Below are 22,297 nucleotides of genomic sequence, written 5' to 3' on the forward strand. Positions count from 1 at the left end.
GACAACACTTCCAAAATCTTTGGTTCTTGAAATGGCAGATGTTACAATTATAACGTCAGCATCTTCTTGTGCCTGGTGCACTTCAATGCTACACCCCAGAAATTCCATTTTAAGAAGTGTGATCAAACGCATCTTGTTTCGTTCATTGTACAAGAACTTGTCCTTAGGGACTTGGTTCACCATCTCTGATTCAACCACAATGTCAACCGAAGAATGTTGTTTGGACCTACGAATCCTCTCAGCACTCTTTGTGCTACATTTGTCTCCCTCACGTGGATACCCATCAAATTAAATAGCAAATTGAGATCCAAAGTGACGTTGCAGGTAAGAAGCATAGCTTTGAGCTATTGACTTGAAGCAAACATTTCGAGTCCAAGTCACTTTGTGGATAAGGTACCCTCCATCAATGACAAAAAATTTACTCGGTCCACCTGACTTCACATCTTCCACTGGAACGAAGGCATTGTAGAATGAAGATTTTGTTCCTTTTCGCATGCCTTTTTCTGAGAATAGGGACATTGGGTAAGGAGCAAGTTCATATTTCAGAAAGGCTTTTAACTCTTCTTCACTTTGTTTCATTAAACAAATCCTTTGGAAAAGAGTTAAAGGATCAACAGGAGTAATTTTAGTGCTCCCAACTTTTACAGAATTGAACGCAGAAAGGAGAGTCACAACTTTATCTCTTCTACGGAACTTTACATCGTGGAAATTGTCACCAACTATTCTTTGCTCGAAATTTGAAAAATTGGTATTTTTTGACGCGCTGTAGCGCCTTAGATACTGGAAGTAGAAAAAAATGGTAAGAATCAAATTTGTAGAGAATTTTGTGCTCTTTAAAAAAGAAAGTAGACGTCAAAGCGATAGGAGCAAATGAAACTGAGATATTAAGAAAAAACTGAAAAAAGTCCGAAATTTTCGAAGTTTTTTGACTGCAGAAAGTTTTCCCAAGAGAAATTTTGTTGGCAAAACTTGGTTTTCTAACCTTTCCAACAATATGAACGAGTTAAAAAAATAAAATCTTCTACCCCACCTTTTGCAAGGTACAGGCTTTTTTTCTGACAGTTTCACTGGACTATTGGCTCTTATGGCAGCACAGATCCGTAAACTACAACAACTAATTACAAATTAAACAACTGAACTCCATAATTTATCGTGTAGCTGTGGTGTTTTCTAGTTTTCTACCGTAACTACTGTAGCAAACGAAATAAAATAATTATGCTGATCAAAACCTTACACAATCAATCCTACGATCTTATGTGTGTTACCACCGGGACAACAGTTGGAAGAAAAATAAACATCTAAGCTCATTGGACAGCTGACCTGACCTTATTTGTTAATTCTGAGAACTGGTATAGGTAAAATGTTTCTGTTTAAATGTCATGATGCCATGATCTTCAGTTTCCTCTTATGTAGTGGATAAAGAGGTATGAGGCATGTCGTGATCAATCACGGTAATAACCTTGATTATGAGTACCCTCAATCCATGAATCGGGATCTTTCTTTCTTCAAAGTACCACATGGTGCTGTCATGCAATTTCCAGCCCATTCCCTGACTTTTTACCATCTACTTTTTCAGATCTTTGCGGAAATTCGTCCGGAGTGAAGTGACTTTTCTCGGTCTCTGCAGGAACCGACGCGTGTTGCGCAATATTACTCTTACACAGTATAGTATATTACACAATGTTGAGCCGGCCGATGTGGCCGTGCAGTTCTAGGCGCTTCAGTCTGGAACCGCGTGACCGCTAGATCGCAGGTTCGAATCCTGCCTCGGGCATGGATGTGTGTGATGTCCTTAGGTTAGTTAGGTTTAAGTAGTTCTAAGTTCTAGGGGACTGATGAAAACAGATGTTAAGTCCCATAGTGCTCAGAGCCATTTGAACCATTTTTACACAATGTTGTTGGAACTCTACACTTGTTTTAATACATCGCGCAAACCGTCAATACCGACCACAGACAGTCAATACTACTGCGCACAATACACATTATCGTTCAATAAATATTGAGCTTGTGAGGGGGTCCATTAGATGGCGTCGAACACGTCCATGCCTAAACGAATGCTAGGAGTGTAGAGCGTACAAACCTCAGATGTGCTGCCAAATGGTTGCCTAGCTGCACGCGCTGGTCCCTGTAACGTCCCCACTCTGTAGCGTCACTGGATAATTTTGCCGGACGTGCTCCTATCTTGAAGCTGTTCCTCATGACGCTCTCTAGAAACCCCATAAGACTGTTAGTACTGTCTCGTCAAACACTGCCTGTGTGCACAAACACCATTTCCGCGATGATCACTTCTTCAACTTGGCAAACGAATGGATCAACGGAAACGTTAGCAGATACGCATTAGCGGACATGTGCGTTGACAGACAACTGAAGAGCGTCAGTTTGACTTCCTGCGTCTTATGTGTTACCAGTGCACAAAAAAAAAAAACAAAAAAAAAACCAGGTGGTGTAATGAGACTAATACTTACTAAACAGTGGGTAAGTACTTTCATCTATGAACTCTTCTACAGTTCCTACACTGACTGTCAAAAAATTTAACAATAGTATGCTTTGTAAACGAACTGACAAGTGACCTTTATAAAAGACAGGTGAAGGTATGTGTGAATATGCGTGTTAATGAAAACTAAGGGATTGAACATGGGCACGAACATGTACCACCACGTGTGTTCATAAGTATCTTGATCTGCCTTTTACACAACTTAGTTCACATGCCAACCAGTTCTGAGCAACCAACTGTTAAAATTTTGATTTTACAATGTAGGAATTGCCTCTTGACGAATAGGCCCACACGAAATTACATATACTAACATGTCCTTTAATGTGTATATATGTCGAAATGAAAAAGGGATCGGGGCAGAATGCATATGGCAGTTATCAATTGATAATGCTTACAAGACGAAAGAATCCGGTCGACAACGTCAATAAATTTTTAATGTCGAGGAAAAGTTTACAGCCCCGGTTAAATCACTGTTTTACCCTTCAACAAATTCTAAGAGGATGTGGGACGTAGCATAAAGACATAAATTATTTATATACTGGTCTTTGATAATTCATTCAGCTGTTTTTATTAGAAATATTTCATGCACGTGATCGATTTCGAAATTACACAATTTTATCTTCAGGCAATATATATAAAGACGCCTGAGAATTCTACACGTTAGAAATATACCAAGCAGGCATCAGCCAGTATATCAAAAGAGAAATAACAACATGATCGATTTCTATTAAATAGGGTGATTCAAACTGTACACTCTTCGTGTGTGTAATGTGTGCATCGAAATAGGAGTACAATGTTAAAGAAATTGCTTTATTTACGAGGTATGAAGTAGAGTAGGGATCACAAGTGAGCTACAGACAACACAAAATTACATGTTGGTGACTCAAAAGCAACTGTACACATACATTTCATGGGAGTAACGTACGTATCAAAATAAGACTTAAAGTTAAATAAAGTTTTGCTGGAAACAGTTATTTCCGAGAAATGCAACAGAGGAGGACTCACAAGTGCAACATACACAACACAGAATTTATTTTTCTGTGACAGCAACGACACGAATGGACCCGAAATTCAACACAACTACGTACCTTAAATTTGCCCACGAACATTGATATCCATTTAGATAAAGACAGTGACGTGCTCGACGACTTTCAGCTCTCGGAATGATGCTGGCTCCTTTCATCTCATTCTTCCCAGTGCTCAGCCATTTACAGTTCGCTGCTCTAATTGTGCTACATTCTCAACTGCAACACCATACACGAGCTCCTTAACACGGCCCCAAAGGTAGAAGTCTAGGGGGGTTAAGATCCGGAGATTTGGCGGGCCAAGCAACTGGCCCTGCACAACAACCTATCCACGAACCGGGACAAGCAACACTGAAATACTCCCAACTGAGGTGTGCAGGGGCACCGTCGGGCGTAAACCATAAGTTGATTCGTGTAGCGAGTTGGTCATCATGAAGTAGACCACCCCATTCATTTTCCAAAAACTGTCTATATACTCTTGTCAGTCAGACACAGTGGAACATCATGCGGTCCGAGTGACTGTCCGGTATATCACACCAAATGTTCACTGCAAAATGATGCTGATCTCCACGTGATGTAGTTACGCGAGGATTTTCATACGCCCACACGTGCATTTTATGAGCGTTCACGATACCCGCACGGGTAAACAAGCTCTCATCCGTAAACAATACCTGACGACAAAACAGTGGATTAGCATCATGGCGCCCGGGTAACCACTGACAGATATTCTGACGTTTAGGACAGGCTACAGGTGTCAGCTCCCGTACTTTCTGCAGGTGGAAAGGGTGGAATTGCTATATTGTTTGCAGGCACCATACAGCTGATTGAGGACCCTCTACAGTGGCACTTATACGGCTGGTACTCCCTGTCGGATCTTCATCTGTCATTTCCCGCATCTTCTTAACACTCATGATGTAATGCCTACCACAAATGACATTATGCATCATAACTCGAAAATAGGGCAATTTCAGACAGAACTTTATTTAAAATTTTAGCCTTACAACTTTAACAGTTTTTGAACTGCAAACAGAAACAGATTCAAGGTAGTACATTTATACACCGACGTCGTTTTTCCCGACTTTTAACTACATCAAGTTGCACGAATAATGGTGTGATTTTGCTATTCCTTTTGTATGTCACTCCACCTAAGAATGTCATTTTCTTAGCATGCAGATTTCAATATGTAAGCTACACTCGACACTTTCGCTTCAGAGCGATTGAATCCGACATGGCATATGAAGTAGTAGAGCTACAGGTGAGCAAACAACGAAACAAACAGGGTATGCGTTAGAGGATAAAGGCACTTTTAAACGGGCCATTAAAAATGCACGTTGATGACGACAGGACCCAGCACTGTTGCCTGGCCGCATTGCCGCCCATTCGAATTCCAGCCACATGTTTGGCACAATTGTCAGTCACTGCTATCCGGTAATGTTTGCGACAATACATTTTCTGACGAGAAGTGTTTACACGGGCCAGGCTATGGCCGCGAAATGGACGAAAGCGAGTTAGGGTCAGTGAGTACGGTTCTCCTGCGCTTGTATTCCACGAGGAGAAAAGTTAGCATGAAAAAGTGAAATCGTGCTTTATCAAATGTTCAATGTGTGTGAAATCTTATGGGACTTAACTGCTAAGGTCATCAGTCCCTAAGCTTACACACTACTTAACCTAAATTATTGTAAGGACCAACACATACACCAATGCTCGAGGGAGCACTCGAACATCCGCCGGGACGAGCCGCACAGTCCATGACTGCAGCGCCCTACACCGCTCGGCTAATCCCGCGCGGCGTGCTTTATCGATGCGTTCTTTTTTTAAGTAACGGCTCCCGAAATTTTAACTCGTGAACTGGTGCTGTATACATACCATTTCTATCACAAAATGCTAAAATTTTATGCTGAATATATCGTTTAAAAGCAAATGATTTAAGCAGCATAGACTATCAACCCAATGTTCATGTTGATATTTTAGGGAAGCATTTCCAAACACGTACAGAGAGAGAAATTGCCCGGCAATACGAAATATTCTCCACACTTAGTGGAAAACACCGACAAAACCTTAGCAATATGTCGACTACTACCTGCAACTATCTGATTCAACAAAAATATTGGCCGGCCATCCTGCAATATTTCCATGTATTGCAACCACATGATAGCGATGCAGAAAGCCACACATTGTCAAATGTATAGACCGTGTAAACGCAGCTTTAAGCAGAACTCTAGACGGTCAATAATACTGTGAAATATTTCGTACTGTGCAGTGTTCCTGATCGTCTTTGGATGAAACTGGAGGTTATACGAGATATTGACGGAACAGCTAAAATTAGACTCTTACTGCGCAAAATGGTTGTACTCTAAAGCCCCTACCCATTAGTTTTCGTCTTCGTCAACCCAATCACGTAATTCAAACTTTATTTTCCGCCATTCGTTGTGTTTGTAAACCAAATTCTGGACATGGCTTCAAAATCAGCGGAACGCACTTCCAGCTTAGATTTATTGTACGTCTTTAGGGGATTGCCACTCTTACTGTATGTAAAATTGCCGGCTGGAGTGGCCTTGCGGTTCTAGGCGCTACAGTCTGGAGTCGAGCGACCGCTACGGTCGCAGGGTCGAATCCTGCCTCGGGCATGGATGTGTGTGATGTCCTTAGGTTAGTTAGGTTTAATTAGTTCTAAGTTCTAGGCGACTGATGACCTCAGAAGTTAAGTCGCATAGCGCTCAGAGCCATTTGAACCATTTTTTTCTATGTAAAATCAACATAGTATAGTAACCATAAAAAAACGAGCAATATGGTTCAAATGGCTCTATGGGACTTAACATCTATGGTCATTAGTCCCCTAGAACTTAGAACTACTTAAACCTAACTAACCTAAGAACATCACACACATCCATGCCCGAGGCAGGATTCGAACCTGCGACCGTAGCGGTCACGCGGTTCAAACCGAGCAATACCATTAGTTGTTGTCTAAATATAAAAAAATGCATCCGGAAGCTGGTAATTTACAATAAGCAAAGAACTTAAATTCAATGCAGATTAATAATAGGAAGTGCAATGAAACACAGAGCTGGAGCTCAAGAGGTTGCTGGAGCCAAAACTTTTGTACTTTCGATGGCATGAACTTATTGCAAGGGCAAGAAATTCCTTCTTATTCAAATCCAACAACATTTCTAGTACTAAATACGTCCGTACACCGTCTCTTATCTTTATTAATTGTTTTCAGCTTTCTGTGACAGTTGCGCACGTTTCGATCACCATTAAGATGCGTTTATACCCATGCGCCTTGCGGCTACTAGCCGTGCGGATGTCCTTGCCCCACAAGCAAGCAGAGGCACGTATCTCCCCGTCTGGTACGGGAAGACCCCCGCGCCCCCGTGCGCACAATTCAGAGGCATGCGCGACTTTGCCAGGGTGTATGCGCCTCCTTGTCTCTTCGTGCGCCTGGTGCACACAGAAAGTCGCTAAGGTGTAAACGTACCTTTAGGCTTACCGATTGTGCTGATACGCAAAAGCACATCAAATTGAGCGTCCATCCTCTACAAGTGCCGATTATCATTTGTGTCGCTAATACACAGGTCACTTATTACATTGTAACGTGTCAGTCTTCCACTCTTCGTACACCTTGCCTCACTCCATCCATATGCATGATCTCATAAAGCCAGCCCGAGGGACAAATAACGGCTGATGTCGAAATCAGCTATATTTGCACCTCCGAGATCAAACATGAAGGCTGGGCAATATCACTTCGCTGTCTAGAGTCAACCGCCCAAAATTATTGACAGTCTAGGGACCGCTTTAGCTCTCCACATACGAGCGACGGATCGCTAACGATAACGACTGCAATCGGTCGCTTGCTTCAACCGCGCCGTACACGATCGATTTACCAAACAATTTAATCGGCATCCAGCCCACTTTTAAACTGTCCGTTCTTGCCTGTTAGTCAGGTGTGCAAGCTACCGCATGTTATCAGCAGAACGCACCGGCATGCCCAAGCCAAGCAGGCTAAAGGAATCCTGCTTTCCTGTCCGTCTTCCCGCTATGCTACGCTACGTAGCGGTTTATTCTTTACCTTTTCATTGGAAAGTTATGAGTAAGGTTCTTAAATGATGAGCTCTTTTTTTCTCCAGTATCACAAGACGGCACGCAATTAAATATAATGCATATTCATTTCGTGTCACTGTAGGCCAGAAAATGGATTTTATTTGTCCTTTTTTCCTTTCCGGCGTATTTTAGATTTATGTCGATATGAAGGGGTTTCTCTGCAATTTCACCCTCTTTCGATTAGTGTTGGCTGTTCTCAAATCCAACCAGCATCAGATGACCTGTAATAATTGTTTTCTGTAGTAAGCACAACCATCTTTGAAATTCGCGGTCGTTTGCACCTAAGAACCCCAAGATGTCTAATATACTGCAAAGCCAACTAAAGAAATGGTTTGTAAGTCTAGTTTCTACAACCATAGTGTGTTTCTACCAACCAAATGGGACCCCATTTATACCATTATTAATTTCTTTTTCCAGGATGTGTAGTTATTGCAGGTTCGCTGAATTCATTCTAAGTGGCCAAAATAGTTCATTCTGAACTCCCCAAATAAAATTTAGCAAACACGAAGCTCTTTTTTCATATTATTTTAATCAAAAAGAAGCTTTGCTTTCATACTATGCTGTCTGCGCGCTACGTTGTATACAAATGGTAGGCGGTTTTTAATATCCACTGAACCATTTTTTTCCTGCTTCAACCAATGTTCGCACTGAATTTTGAAAGCCTATACACTGCTAACGTGCCTCAAGTCCTTGGCAGACATTTCCACACACTTGTCGGCCAATAAGTCTTTGTCCTTTTTCGAAACATGGGGTGAGGAACTGCTGATCTAATTTGCAAACACGTCGTAACATACTCTAAGTTCCCACAATGAATGTTTAGTAGCTCTGTAAACAGTTTGCATTGCGAGACACTTACCGATTTATTTGAAACTGCCTCATAAACAAACGAAAACGTTTCCTTCTAGTCATGGAGTCTGTTTCGTTTCGGTTTGATTTTGTTTTAGGGCGCAAAAACAACTAGGGTCAACTCTGTCTCATGACTGGTATATATTTCAAACTCTTAATTTCTTCTCAATCGCCTTTAAGTTTATTTCATTCATTTTGCTGCTCCCACCGTTTCGATAAACGAGCTGCAGTGAAACTAGCTACGCAAACATACACCTGGCCAGCTAGGCACGTCGGATCGACAGCGCAACGTGCTGTCAGGTGTAGCAGGCTGGACAGGTCTCGCGAAGCCTGCCAGGTTGCGGAAACCAAAGTTGGCCTGCTTTAACCGCTGTCCTTCAGTAAACATGTACTCTCGGGTTTCCGCTGCGGCAGGTTCAGCTGCTTCAGTGGTTGCGGCGGAGATAGGGGCAGGCAGGCTGGAAGGAGAATTTGTACACCTCTGCAACCAGTATTTTTTCTTACGCGACTCTCGTGAGGTTCCGCTGTGGAAAATGAATTGCACTTGATCTCTTTTGTCCACTAATACTCCCAATGAAGTAAATTTAAAAAATGGAGCTGTTGTTTATTAACTTCTTTCAAAACGCTACGCTTAGAAATCTGTATGTGTCTGCAAAAAACTGTCAAGTGAAGCACTGCTGGTTTACATGTATGAGGGAGAGTTAAAATTACACGAAATGACAGGTATGCTCTAAACATTATATTAAAATGTCCAATTAATATTACCTCCTTCTGTTCAGAAATTACGCACTTTAATGAAGCATCTAACTGTTTCATAAAAAAAATGGATGTCACAAGATGGAGCACTGCTTATGGTGACTATTGCCATGAGCTTCCTATGAAATCTTAATTCTGCAGCACAAGCTGCAAAATTTTAGTCACTGCGAAATCGGAGAGTGTGAATGATTTTGTATTTGTTCAAATGGCTCTGAGCAATATGGGACTTAACATCTGAGGTCATCATTCCCCTAGAACTTAGAACTACTTAAACCTAACTAACCTAAGGACATCACACACATCCATGCCCGAGGCAGCATTCGAACCTGCGACCGTAGCAGTCGCGCGGTTCCGGACTGAAGTGCCTAGAACCGGTCTGCCACCGCAGCCGGATTTATATTTGTATTTTTTTTCTAAATGTAAGTCGGAACTTCAGCAATAGTCCCACTTTTCAATGTGATTCGTGCTTCCTCATTAACTATAAATTCTAACGTACATTTTTTACTCTACTTGGCGCTTGTAGAATGTCTACGGACAGCTGGCAGTAAACAAAAACACGAAATGAAACAAAACTGCGTAACTACGATTAGTATCTAGTAAACGAGTCGCAGGCAGGCAGCCATATTTTCAAACATCGCATGCGATTCATCAGATTGCGTGGGAATTCCGAGCAGCCAGCTACTGATCACTGTGATCTGCTATCTGCCCTCACAAGTGCGACCTACACACAGACCGCGCTATCAGCCGACAGATTGCTCTGAGCGCGCGCGCGTGCGCGCGTGTGTGTGTGTGTGTGTGTGTGTGTGTGTGTGAGAGAGAGAGAGAGAGAGAGAGAGGGAGGGAGAGAAAGAATTAAAATGTGGTGGAGGTAGAGGGTGAATATCAAAAAATATTTTGTGTTATACTCCTGTGGACGCTGTGAATTAAATGACTCGCAGTACAAAAAATAAAGGAATTCACTGAAGAACTGTAATTCCGTCGTTTGTAAAAAGAAAGAACCGCTAATACAATGTCCCAAAGTGCTTGTTACCATATCACCTAAGTAACGGTGAAAAGGATAACCACCGCATTAGCATTGGAAATTTCGGAAAAATCGAATTGTACTATTACTTCTGTAATACTAGTACAACACGTCGTTCAGTAGTAAAATCAATGCCTGATTTCAGCTCTAAATGAGTAAAACTTCAACTGTCAGCTCCACTTGGCATAGTGCGTAGTGACAGAGACTCGGCTTTTTGCCCCCCCGTCATGTGAGTGCCTAGTTCCTGCTTTCGAACATCAATACGGTAGAGATAGAGCTATGCGGGGTCTATATCTATCTGTTATCCAAGGCTCGAGGGGTGCGAAAATCGTCAGCGCCCTTTAGCTGTTCATCGCCCGCTGATGTGCTGCTTGAACAAGCCAATAGATTTCCCTTCAGTTTCGTGCAACACGCAGAAACAGGGTGGGAGGCATCGAATTTAGGCAGTCTACGCAATTCTGCGGACTTGTAAATAGGCACCACAGTTCCATTCACGAACACGAATCAAACGAAAATAAACGATGAAGTACGTTGGACGTCCACTAAGTAGTGCAACCCTTTTTTCTCGGCCACTTTTCGGTGAAAAATGTAGAATGGGTTGTGGGAGATCGTGGAATATTCCCGCTTCAGCCCCTGTATTTTCATGAAGTTCCGATACGTGGCGGCCTTATATGTAGCCTTCAAAAAGGCGTCTGTAATGTAGGTGCGTTCCAAGCAGAGAGCTATCACTGGACTTCTTTGGAGGAAAACCAGAGCGTCGCAGATATTGATAGGCGCTTGTAGAATGTATACGGAGAGCTGGCAGTAAACAAAAGCACGGTATCTGTCATTGCTGCAACACGGTCTTGCAAACTTGTCCAAACTCCCGCGTGCCGGCCCGGCCACACACAGCACTGACTACCGCCAGGAAACTGAATTAACGACTTCAGCGTGTTTGTCGACACAAAATTACAAACGAACTCCTCCTCCTCCTATATGACAACACAAGACTGCACACCCGAGAGGTGCTCGCAAAACATTGTACTGTGCTTCCTCATCCACCCTACAGCCCGGATCTCGCACCTTACGACTTCAACATGTTTGGTCCAATCAAGGATGCACTCCGCTGGAAGCAGCGCGTGGATGATGTGGAGGTCATTGATGCAGCAAGATGTTGGTTCCATTGTCGACCAGTAGAGTGGTACCATGTGGACATACAGCCCCTCCCAGTAAAGTGGCGCAAGAGCGTCGCATTGAACGGAGATTATGTTGAAAATAGGCATTTGCAACCAAGGGAATGGGGAATAATGTGTGTGTTGGAATCCTGAATAAAACCAAGCTGGTTTGATGGGAAAAAATGTGTTGCATTACTTACGTACGTGTGCCACAGGTGGGGCTGCGGCACCTGCTGAAGCACCCGCTGTGCGAGGCGTTCCTGTGCCTCAAGTGGCGGCGCATCCGCAAGTTCTTCCTGCTGAGCCTGCTGTTCCACGCGGTGTTCGTGTTCGCGTACACGGTGTTCGTGCTGACGGGCGCGCCGCGGCCCTCCGCCTGGCTGTGGCTGCACGCGCCCGCCGGCTACCTGCTGCTCGCGCTCAACACGCTGCTGCTCGCCAAGGAGCTCTTCCAGATGGTGCACTCGCGCGCCGGCTACCTGCGCTCCTGGGAGAACTGGCTGCAGTGGCTCATCATCGCCAGCGCCTTCCTCTGCTGGTTCGGCGGCGCCGGCGAGGAGCCCGTGTGGCAGCGGCACGTGCTCGCGCTCGGCATCTTCCTCACCTGGCTCGAGCTCATGCTGCTCGTCGGCCGCTTCCCCGTCTTCGGCCTCTACGTCCAGATGTTCACCACCGTCGCCGTCAACTTCGCCAAGTTCCTCATGGCCTACTGCTGCCTGCTCGTCGCCTTCAGCCTCAGCTTCGGCGTCATCTTCCACCACCACGCGCCTTTCAAGTAAGTCGGCCACGCCGGTTTACAGCCACGGAGTTTCTCTCTCGAATTTGCTGTCTTTCAGCGGTTGAGAAAATCTATACGCTTCCAGCCAATTTCAGGATATACATCAATAGTCGCAACTTAATAAGACGACTCGTGACGTGCCACTTACAAGGTATGTACACTGGCCCACACGGCTAAAACCGACAAAACCTATTTTAAAACGCGGAAATTTGTCTTTTATACTAACAAAGCTATTTATCCGTAAATTTCTGCATCTGTATACTACCAATCAATGTTTCAGGGTTAACAAATCTAAGAGACTGCCAAATCAGAAGTCGCTGAAGCAACAACATCGAATAACACGCAATTACCACGGTTACACACAAAGTTTTAATTATCACTTCGAAAACGTAAAGAATTAACTATTTGCTTGTTTGCAGATATACACTGATCAGCCAGAGCATCATGACCACTTACATAATAGCCGGTATGTCCATCACTGGCATGGATAGCAATGGTGATGCATCATGGCATGGAAGCAATGAGGCCTTAGTAGATCGTTGGAGGGAGCTGGCACCACATCTGCCCATACGAGTCACCTAATTCCTGTAAATTCCGGGAAGGGGGCGATCAGTTCTGACGCCATGTTCAATCACATCTCAGATGTGTTCCATCGGGCTCAGATCTGGCGAGTGTGTGTTTGTGGGGGGGGGGGGGGGGGGGGGGGCACAGCACATCGTATATCGTATCTTGTTGAAAAATACCACTGCCGTAAGGAAACATCGTAGTCATGAAGGGTTGTACGTGATCTTCAACCAGTATACGATATTCCTTGGCCGCCAATGTTGCTTGCACGAACGCCACTGGGCTCATGGATGCCCACGTGAATGTTCCCCAGAGCATAACGGAGCCTCCACCAGCTTGTCTCCATCCCGCAGTACAGATGTCAAGGAGCTGTTCCCCTGGAAGATCACGAATTCACACCCTCCCGTCAGCATGACGGAGAAGGTATGTTTTATTAGACCACGCCACCCTCTGCCACTACGCCAACGTCCAGTGCCGAGGGTCGCGTGCCCATTCAGTTGCAATTGCCGATGTCGTAATGTTGACATTGGCACTTGCATGGATTGTCGGCAATGGAGGCCCACCGTTAGGAGTGTTCGGTGCACTGTGTGTGCAGACACATTTGTACTCTGTTCATCATTAAAGTCTGATGTCAGTTCCGCCACAGTTCGACGCCTCCTGTCCTGTTTACCAACCTGTCCTGCCTACAACGTACATCTGTAACGATGGGTGGCCACCCAACGTCATGACGTCTGGAAGTGGTTTCACCTTTATTTCGCCACGTATAAAAGACACTCACCACACACTCGACAAGTCTTACAGTTTCCGAAATGCTCCTACCGGCCGTCACAATCGGCCCTCGGTTCAGACTCAGATAGATCGCGCGCCTTCCCCATTCTAAACACGGACAGCACGCTCACTGATACTACAGGCACCGTGCGTTTGTGTCACTAACAACGATTCTTCGCCAGGTGACGCTGACATCGCCTAGACGAGTTTTACATTAATAGTCAAGTTGGTGGTCATAATGTTCTGGCTGATCAGGGCATGTCTGCTGTCCAAGCGAACATTGAAATCCCCGCACCAGAGTGCCGTGGCACGCCGCTACAGCGCCACATACAAAATGAAACAGCACAGTGATAAAATGGGAATACCGTGCGGCAACTTGTTTTTGGCATAAACGAAAATGTTGCAGTTGTGGCAGGCCAGTCTAGACGGCTATAGAAGTCATCTGCATTCTCCTGCTACGGCTGTAACTTTTCTGTTGCTATCGAAAACGAGTTCTACATCTTCATAGATACTCCGCAATCCACCGTATGCCGCCTGGCGAAGAATATAGCGTACCACTACTAGTTATTTCTTTTTATGTTCCACTGGCAAATACAGGGAGGGAAAAAAGACTGTCTTTGTGCTTCCGTATGAGCCGTAATTTCTCGTATCTTACCTTTCTGGTCATTACGCGAAATATATGTTGGAAGCAGTAGAATCGTTATGTAGTCAGCTTCAAATGCCGGTTCTCTAAATTTTCCCAATAGCGTTCCTCGAACTTTGCCTTCCCTCCAGGGATTCCCTTTTGACTCCCTGAAGCATCTCCGTAACACTTGCGTGTTGTTCGAATCTACCAATAATGAATCTAGCAGCCCGCCTCTGAATTGCTTCAATGTCTTCCTTTAATCCGACCTGGTATGGACCCCAAACACTCCAGCAGTAATCAAGGATAGGTCACACTAGCATCCTATATGCAGTTTCCTTTACAGATGAACCACATTTTCCTAGAGTTCTCCCAATAAACCGAAGTCGACCATTTGCCCCCCAACCACACTCCTCACATGATCGCTGAATTTCATATCGCTCTGTAACATTACGCCCAATCCGAACATTATGGGTTTGTTCTTCCTACTCATCTGCGTTAACTTACATTATTCTGCATTTAGAGCTAGCTATCATTCATCGCACCAACTAGAAATTTTATCTAAATCATCATGGATCCTGCTACAGTCACTTAGCTTCGACACCTTATCTTACACCACAGTATCATTAGCAAACAACCGCACTTCCCTGAGGCTCTCCTGACGATACCCCTGTTTCTGATGAACACTAGCCATTGAGGAAAACATACTGGGTTTTATTCCTTAGGAAGTCTTCGAGTCATTCACATATCTGTGAACCTATTCCATATGCTGTACCTTCTTAAACAGCCTGCAATGGCACACCGTGTCAAACGCTTTCTGAAAATTTAGAAATATGGAATCTGCCTGTTGCCTTTCGTCCATAGTTCGCATATATCATGTGAGGAAAGGGCAAGCTGAGTTTCGCACGAGCAATGCTTTCTAAATCCATGCTGATTCGTGGACATAAGATTCTTGAACTCAAGAAAATTTACCATATTCGAAGTGAGAATGCATTCAAGGATTCTGCAGCAAACCGATGTTAGGGATATTCGTCTGTAATTTTGCGAGTCTGTTCTTTTGCGCTCCTTATAATACTGGAGTCACCACCTGCACTTTTTTCCAGTCGCTTGGGATTTTGCGCTGGGCGAGAGATTCGCGATTAATGCAAGCTAGGTAAGGGGCTAACGCTGTAGAGTACTGTTTGAAAAACCAAATTGGATTCCACCCGGACCTGGCGACTTACTTGTTTTCAAATCCCTCAGTTGCTTCCCCACGTCAGGCAAGCTTATAAATTACTATTATGTCATCCATACGGGAGCCCGTTTGATGGTCAAACGATGGTAAGTTTATACGAATTTCCTGCGAGAACGATTTCTTAAACGTGAAATTTAAAACTTCGGCTTTCGTTTCGCTATGTTCAACTGCCACACCAGATTGTTTAACAAGTGACTGGATCGAAACCTTAGACCCACTTACCGATTTTACACAGGACCAGAATTTTCTTGGGTTCTCTGCCAGATCTTTCGCTAACGTATGATAATGGTAGTTGTACGCTTTGCGCATAGATCTTTTCACAGACGTAAGATTCTGTACCAACCTTTGATTGCGCGTTCTCTTTCGAACCGTTAGTGCAACAGCCTCTGCTTCCTCAGTATTTTCCGAATCTCGTTATTAAATCATGGTGAGTCTTTTCCGTCCTTAATCCACCGTGTAACGACCTTCGCTTCCTCAGATTTTCCCGAATCTCGTTATTTTTTTTCCCCAGTTTTACTGGTTCGAAGCATTCTTAGAACAATATGTGGTATTTCTTATGCATATCTTACTTAGAACAAGATATAGGAAAATGGCGGCTAGTATGGGCTTATGGCTCAATGGCCAGATGCAAGTCTTTATTTTTTTCTACCTTTTTCAATCTATTTTTTCATTACGCTTTGTCGGTGGATATGTGCAGAGTTGCATGACATGTTTCAAATTTCATTGATGAGAACTTGTATAATATGGTATCCATGAGATCGTGAAGGCTAGTTCAAAACGAAGACTAAGAAACCAGTGGTCCGACCGAGATTCAATCCTGCGACCCTCAGTTTCTAGGACTGTGCTTTAGCACTAGATCATCAGGGGCAACACATATATGCAGGCAGTTCCTCTATAGCTTCTGATGAGCGAGTTTGCAAGTATCAAAATATGTGACATATGGCCATATCTTTCGATTCCACTGATTTAGAAGCTTAAATTATTTATACAACCAAGGGCCACAGAACTTAACATTTGACACTACGGTACTTGATACCTCTACCTGCTCGTGAAAAAAAAAAAAAAAGGTCTTTACAAATTGCTGTATCTTTTGATTGCATCAAGCTAGATGCTTAAATTTCTTACACTCTCAAGGAAAAACAGACTTCAGTATTAGACATAAGTTTCAATTTGATACTTATACGCATTCCTAAGAAAAAGGGGTCTCAACAGACAGACAAGCAACAAATGGCAACAAAATATTTTTATGTGATATAATTACAAACCAACAATGTTCGGATTTTTTCCCTTTACTTGTACTGTGAAACCTTGCTTATTGTCAAATGTCATGATTGTAAGTCAACAGGAAGTCCTCTATATGTTTTGACAAGCGAGTTTGTGAGTATCGAAATGTGTGATATAAATAGCGATATCATTTGACTGCACTGACTTAGAAACTTTTCACACCTTAGTTTGTGACACAGATTTCAGCCAGATACTTCTACCCATCCTTCAGAAAAAGGAGTCTTAACAGACACCCAGACGGACAGAAAACATAGTGAACCAATATAATAAAAAATCAAAGTGAAAACTTATAACAGAAATGTAAATTTTACAACAGAAAACAATAGTTTCGTTTTTTTTTCACACAATGCACGTGAGTTAAACAATACTTTTCTAATTTTAAAAGTTGAAAGTAAAATAAATATTTTCATTGCTCATTATCTATAACAGTTTTAATCTCTTTTGCAGTGTAGTTCTAGGAACACTGAAACAATCAGCAACAGACCTTTCTGTTTATTTCACCTTCCAAAACACTGGAGGCATCACTGCAGTTTCAGACCACTCCCCCACCCTCACCAGTACCCAAAAAAGAAAAAAAAAAAAAATGTGGCCTATACCATCCAATCTTGGTTAGCCCACACTACCTGAATGACACTGCAGATTAAAATATGGTGGAAACAGAAACTGGATTGAGTGGGTAGGATTTCATTATTCATTCATTGGACTAATTAAACATTAATGCTACCATGTCAACAAAACAGACACGCACGTGCGCCCACTCACACACACACACACACACACACACACACACACACACACACACACACACACACAAAACTGCTGTGGGCAGTGTGGTTTCAGTTGCCAGAGACTACAGTTGTGTATGCGACCTGAGCTTGTGTGTGTGTGTGTGTGTGTGTGTGTGTTTTTTGACAAAGGCCTCAATGGCTGAAAGCTTTAATTGTGAGAGTCTTTTTGTTGTGCCTATCTGCGACTCACCATCTCCGCTATTTGTTGAGTAGCAACTTTCCTTCTCATAATATTGTTACATTCCATCCTGGATTTTCCATTGTTTGGTTAATGTTACTTTGATAATATTACTTCCCACATTTAACACTGTAAACTGATGCTGAAAATTAGACCATTCTCCAGCCTCCACACTCACTCAGAAACAAATAAAATTTATGTAATTTTTATAAACATTTTTGGAACAGTGATTAAAATTTTTTTAAATTTTTTGTTTTTAAAATTCAGTCTTAATCACACCACGTATGTTACAAGAACATAGGTGACCGGTTTCGGTCATATCACATGACCAACATCAGACCCATGGCATCCAACCACTTGACATCACAGCAGCTAAGAAGAGTGCTCCACCTACCATCTTCAATGGATGCCATGGGTCTGATGTTGGTCATGAGATATGACCGAAACTGGTCACCTATGTGCTTGTAACATACGTGGTGTGATTAAGACTGAATTTTAAAAACAAAAAAAATATCTAAATTGAAGTTGGAGGGGGGGGGGGGGGGGGAGGAATGAAAGGAAAGGAAAGGAAAGGAACTAATGATATCAGCTGCATCGGGACTTTATGCGGAATCAGCAGCGACAAGTGAAAATGTGTGATGGACTGCGACTCACATCCAGGATCTCCTGCTTTCTAAGCAGTTGCATTAATCAATTAGCCACCTGGACACAGTTTTTATTGCAAATGCATCAACTATTTTCGGTTTGAGTCCCAGTCCAGCAAACATTTTCACTTGTCACTGTTGATTCCGCATGAAGTCCCAATGCAGCTAATATCATTAGTTTCTTCTATTCCCTTTCCTTTCTTTTCTCCCTCCTCCAAATTCAGTTTACATAATATGTATCAGAGCTGCAGATTCTGCATAGTGCAGACGTCTGAAAGAACAGACACCTTGCATTCATATAATTGCTTCATCTTGATGGGCAGCGAATCACAACCTGCAGTGCAGATGCACATTTACGTTTGACTTCTAGTGTGAATCTAAAATTAGTGAGCATAAAGGCCATGGATGGGTACTGCAGACAGGTGGTGCTGGATGGGAGTGTGGGTCAGCCAGGGAGCATGCTGAAAAAGTCCACGCATTTGCAATAAACACTGTGTCCAGGTAGCACAGTAGTTAACCCAACTGCCTAGTAAGCAGCAGATCCTGGGTTCAAGTCATGGTCCTGAACACATTTTCACTCGTCGTTGCTGATTCCACATAAAGTCCCCATGCAGCTGATATCACCAGTTCCTTCCCTTTACTTTCATTTCCTTTCTGTCCCCTCCACCTTCAATTTATGTAATATGTACCACAGCTGAAGATTCTGCATTCTTTTGAACTTGCCCAAGCTAACAGAAACAGATTCAACAAGTACATCATTTAAGTTCTAGCAAATGGAGGAGTGGTGTTGATGTCTATGATTTATTCGAAGCGCTGCATGTATTCACTGTCTAAGGGCAAATCTGAGAAAAACTAATTGGCCATTACTTTTCACCAGCTCATACTAATTGCCATTCCCCTAGATAATACTTTTCATCAATTGAATAACATCATTTGGCAATAGTAACAGTGACTTTATGGAAAAACATAAGGCATCTTGGTATAACTATGAAATGTCAAATTTAACAAACTTCTGCACTCTAAACCCAATATGTAAAATAAAAGTTGACACCAAAGTCCCTACAGATATCAAAACAGGAATCAACAGGGTGGATTCATTATTTACAGTATTACGACCAGCAAAATAAGTGAAAAATTAAATTTATTAGAAAATAGGGAATAATTAAATAGCAACATTAATATCCTCACATTTGTGGTGATATTACTGTACTCACCGATCATAAAAATGAATTAAATGTTCTTACAGCACAAGTAATACATGCTATCAATGGTACAACTCTCCACTTTTCATTAAATAACAACGCACGACAAATAAATAACAAAGCTTCTACAAAAAACAAAGAATTTGAAACTTCCTCGCAGATTAAAACCGTGTGCTGGACTGAGACTTGAACTCAGAACCTTTGTTTTTTTGTGGTCTAGTGCTCTAACGACTGAGCTACCCAAGCATGACTCACAACCCGTCCTCACAGCTTCAATTCTGCTAGTACCTCATCTCCTACATTCTTCGCAGAAGAGCTTCTGTGAAGTTTGGAAGGTAGGAGACGAGGTACTGGCAGAATTGAAGCTTGAGGATGGGTTGTAAGTCATGCTTGGGTAGTCCAGTTAGTAGAGCACTTGCCCGTGAAAGGCAAAGGTCATGAGTTTGAGTCTCGGTCCGGCACGCAGTTCTAATATGCCAGGAAGTTTCATATCAGCACACACACTGCTGCAGAGTGAAAATCTCATACTGGAACAAAGAACTTAATTGTATCAGTTCCATGCGAACCTCGGACAACTCTGTAAATAATGAAATGGAATCTTATGACAGTTTTCAAAAGGAGTTATTTTCTAGGAATTCAGAAGTCCACATAGAAAAATCATTAATCTATAGATCTGAAACTTGGACTTTAAAAAGAAAAAGAAAGTTACTTGAATGTGAAATCTTATGGAAGACACATTAATAATGATTGGAGAATATTACTTAACCATGAACTTATTAATGAACTGAGTATAGTAGCCGAAATTAAAACCAAATAATATGGCACACTTACAGAGCACCATAAGACGAAAGCCACGTTTCCCATTGGAGGATGATCTCTTGGACATCACACAGGAAATACTTGGACAACATTCAAAGTAACTTGAGAAAATCAGGATGGAAGAGACTCGAAATTTATTTGTGATGACTTAAGTAAAGCAGCTCAATGCAGCTCATTCTGTAGCAAAGAGCCTCCACAGCCTGTGACACAGAGTAATAACACAACAGCCCTTATGCAATGACTAGAACTAATTAACCACTGAAACTTGCATATTTCTTCTGATTTCAGTTCCTTATTCCCATATTCAGTGCATCTAGTTGCCACAATTTGAAACACAGTACATATACAGTTTTGTATTAACTTACATTGTATAGGAATTGCACAGATTGGCATCAAAATAACACATGAATGAACAAGATTATTTAACCTGCAATATATACAGCTCTAGTTCTTCGTAGAATGAATGGTAATAGGTCACCAATTGTTCAAGAGCAATTTTGTACAGTACTTTGTTTCATTAGCAGTAATGAGGGAGGGAATCTACAGCAATCAGAAATTTTTGATAATCCGCATACTGCGAAACTGTGTGGGACAGGAGGGGGATTGAAATGTGCGTTCATCAAACCCTGTCTAAACAGAATAGTTAGTGTGCATTTTGGCGTTGCCATCTCGGAAGACATTTTCCTTGTTCTTGAACATCTTGTGAATGTTGTGAACCATGGAATGCACTTGTTCACCCAAAGCATTGACATAATTCTGGGCAGTCATTCCTCCTTGCACAGTAACAATAAGTTAACAGGAAACCACTTCCCACAATATCGCAGAGCTGTCTTAATAATTAACAAGGTGGGAAAGAAAACAAGCAGGTCGGCGCTAAGCTTATCATAAATGAAACAGAAGTGCAGAACTAACTTTCCTGAGTTTTGCATTGTAGATTGGAAGTGCATTTATTCAAGAGAATCATTCCAAAAGGTGGGATCACAGTGACACACATAACTATCATCAGGTGAACATAAGGTGTTTCTCAGTAATCTCAAAACTGAATGACTAGCAATAAAAATAGGTAGTATTTGTTAGTGATTCAAAAGTTATTTTAAAACTGCTCTTCTCAGTTAAGACCCATATGCCAATAACACCCTATGTACAGTGATATGTATAAACAAAACGAGGAGAAAGTAACTAGGCAATGAATTCAACTTCATTAATCCCATTTTAGAGCCCAGTGTCTTAGGCACTGAGCCCCTTCAGTAATGACAGAATGTAAACAGTTTAACATATAAGCTACTTTGAATGACCATAGAACACAAATTTGAGTTGCTTTTTTTGGAAACAATGGGAAGGATTGCTAATTAAACTTATCACTATTTTCATACTATCATTGGTATTGACTACCTGCATTGGGAAATATCCCTGTCTATAAAAAATTTGTAAGGAATTGCAGCAGAAAGATTGTTTAAAATATAAACAATGTTTATCATGGCTCATGGGTAAAACACTGTTGCCTCCATGGTAGGAATTGCAGCAGGAAGTCTCCACTGGTCATTCCTGGCCCATTCCCAATGAATACGTGGGAAGGAATTATATCATATGGTTAAATGGTTATTTGGAACAGAATTTCTTGCTCTTGCCCACAAAATTGTTTGATGTCAGTGAGCTGTGAGATACCAGCTCAGGACCATGGACAACAGGAAACAAGTTACACGTTGCAGATATATGTGGATAACACAGGGTACTCAAAACCTGAGCAAGCCTTTTGGGGAATCTGCACGTACATCGAGGAAGGCTGTGTGATACTGATTGGAATTTTTTATTGTGCAAAAATTGACCCTTCAGTTGAGGTGATATGTATCGTCCACCAACATCACAGTAAATGGCCCCAGATTTTACTGTTTTTCTCTCATCTTAATGACTGCAACATTACTAACACTGCCAATTGAGATGTTAACGTAGATACTGACCAAGATAAAATAGCAACTCCATCCCATGGGAAATGTAGGGAAGCAATCACATACCTTGACTAGT

At 42.3% G+C, this 22,297-nt stretch overlaps 1 protein-coding gene across 1 annotated transcript in view; it reads left to right on the plus strand.

Annotated features, from left to right (window-relative positions):
- LOC126183844 (transient receptor potential channel pyrexia-like) overlaps positions 1-22,297 on the plus strand; it is a 190,246-nt gene that overhangs the window by 151,469 nt on the left and 16,480 nt on the right. Inside the window, exon 7 of the mRNA XM_049926153.1 lies at positions 11,610-12,169. Within this exon, the coding sequence (XP_049782110.1) occupies positions 11,610-12,169 (560 nt within the window). The remainder of the gene's footprint in view (positions 1-11,609; positions 12,170-22,297) is intronic.

The sequence above is a fragment of the Schistocerca cancellata genome, chromosome 1, assembly GCF_023864275.1.
Source record: "Schistocerca cancellata isolate TAMUIC-IGC-003103 chromosome 1, iqSchCanc2.1, whole genome shotgun sequence".
NCBI classification, from domain to species: Eukaryota; Metazoa; Arthropoda; class Insecta; order Orthoptera; family Acrididae; genus Schistocerca; species Schistocerca cancellata.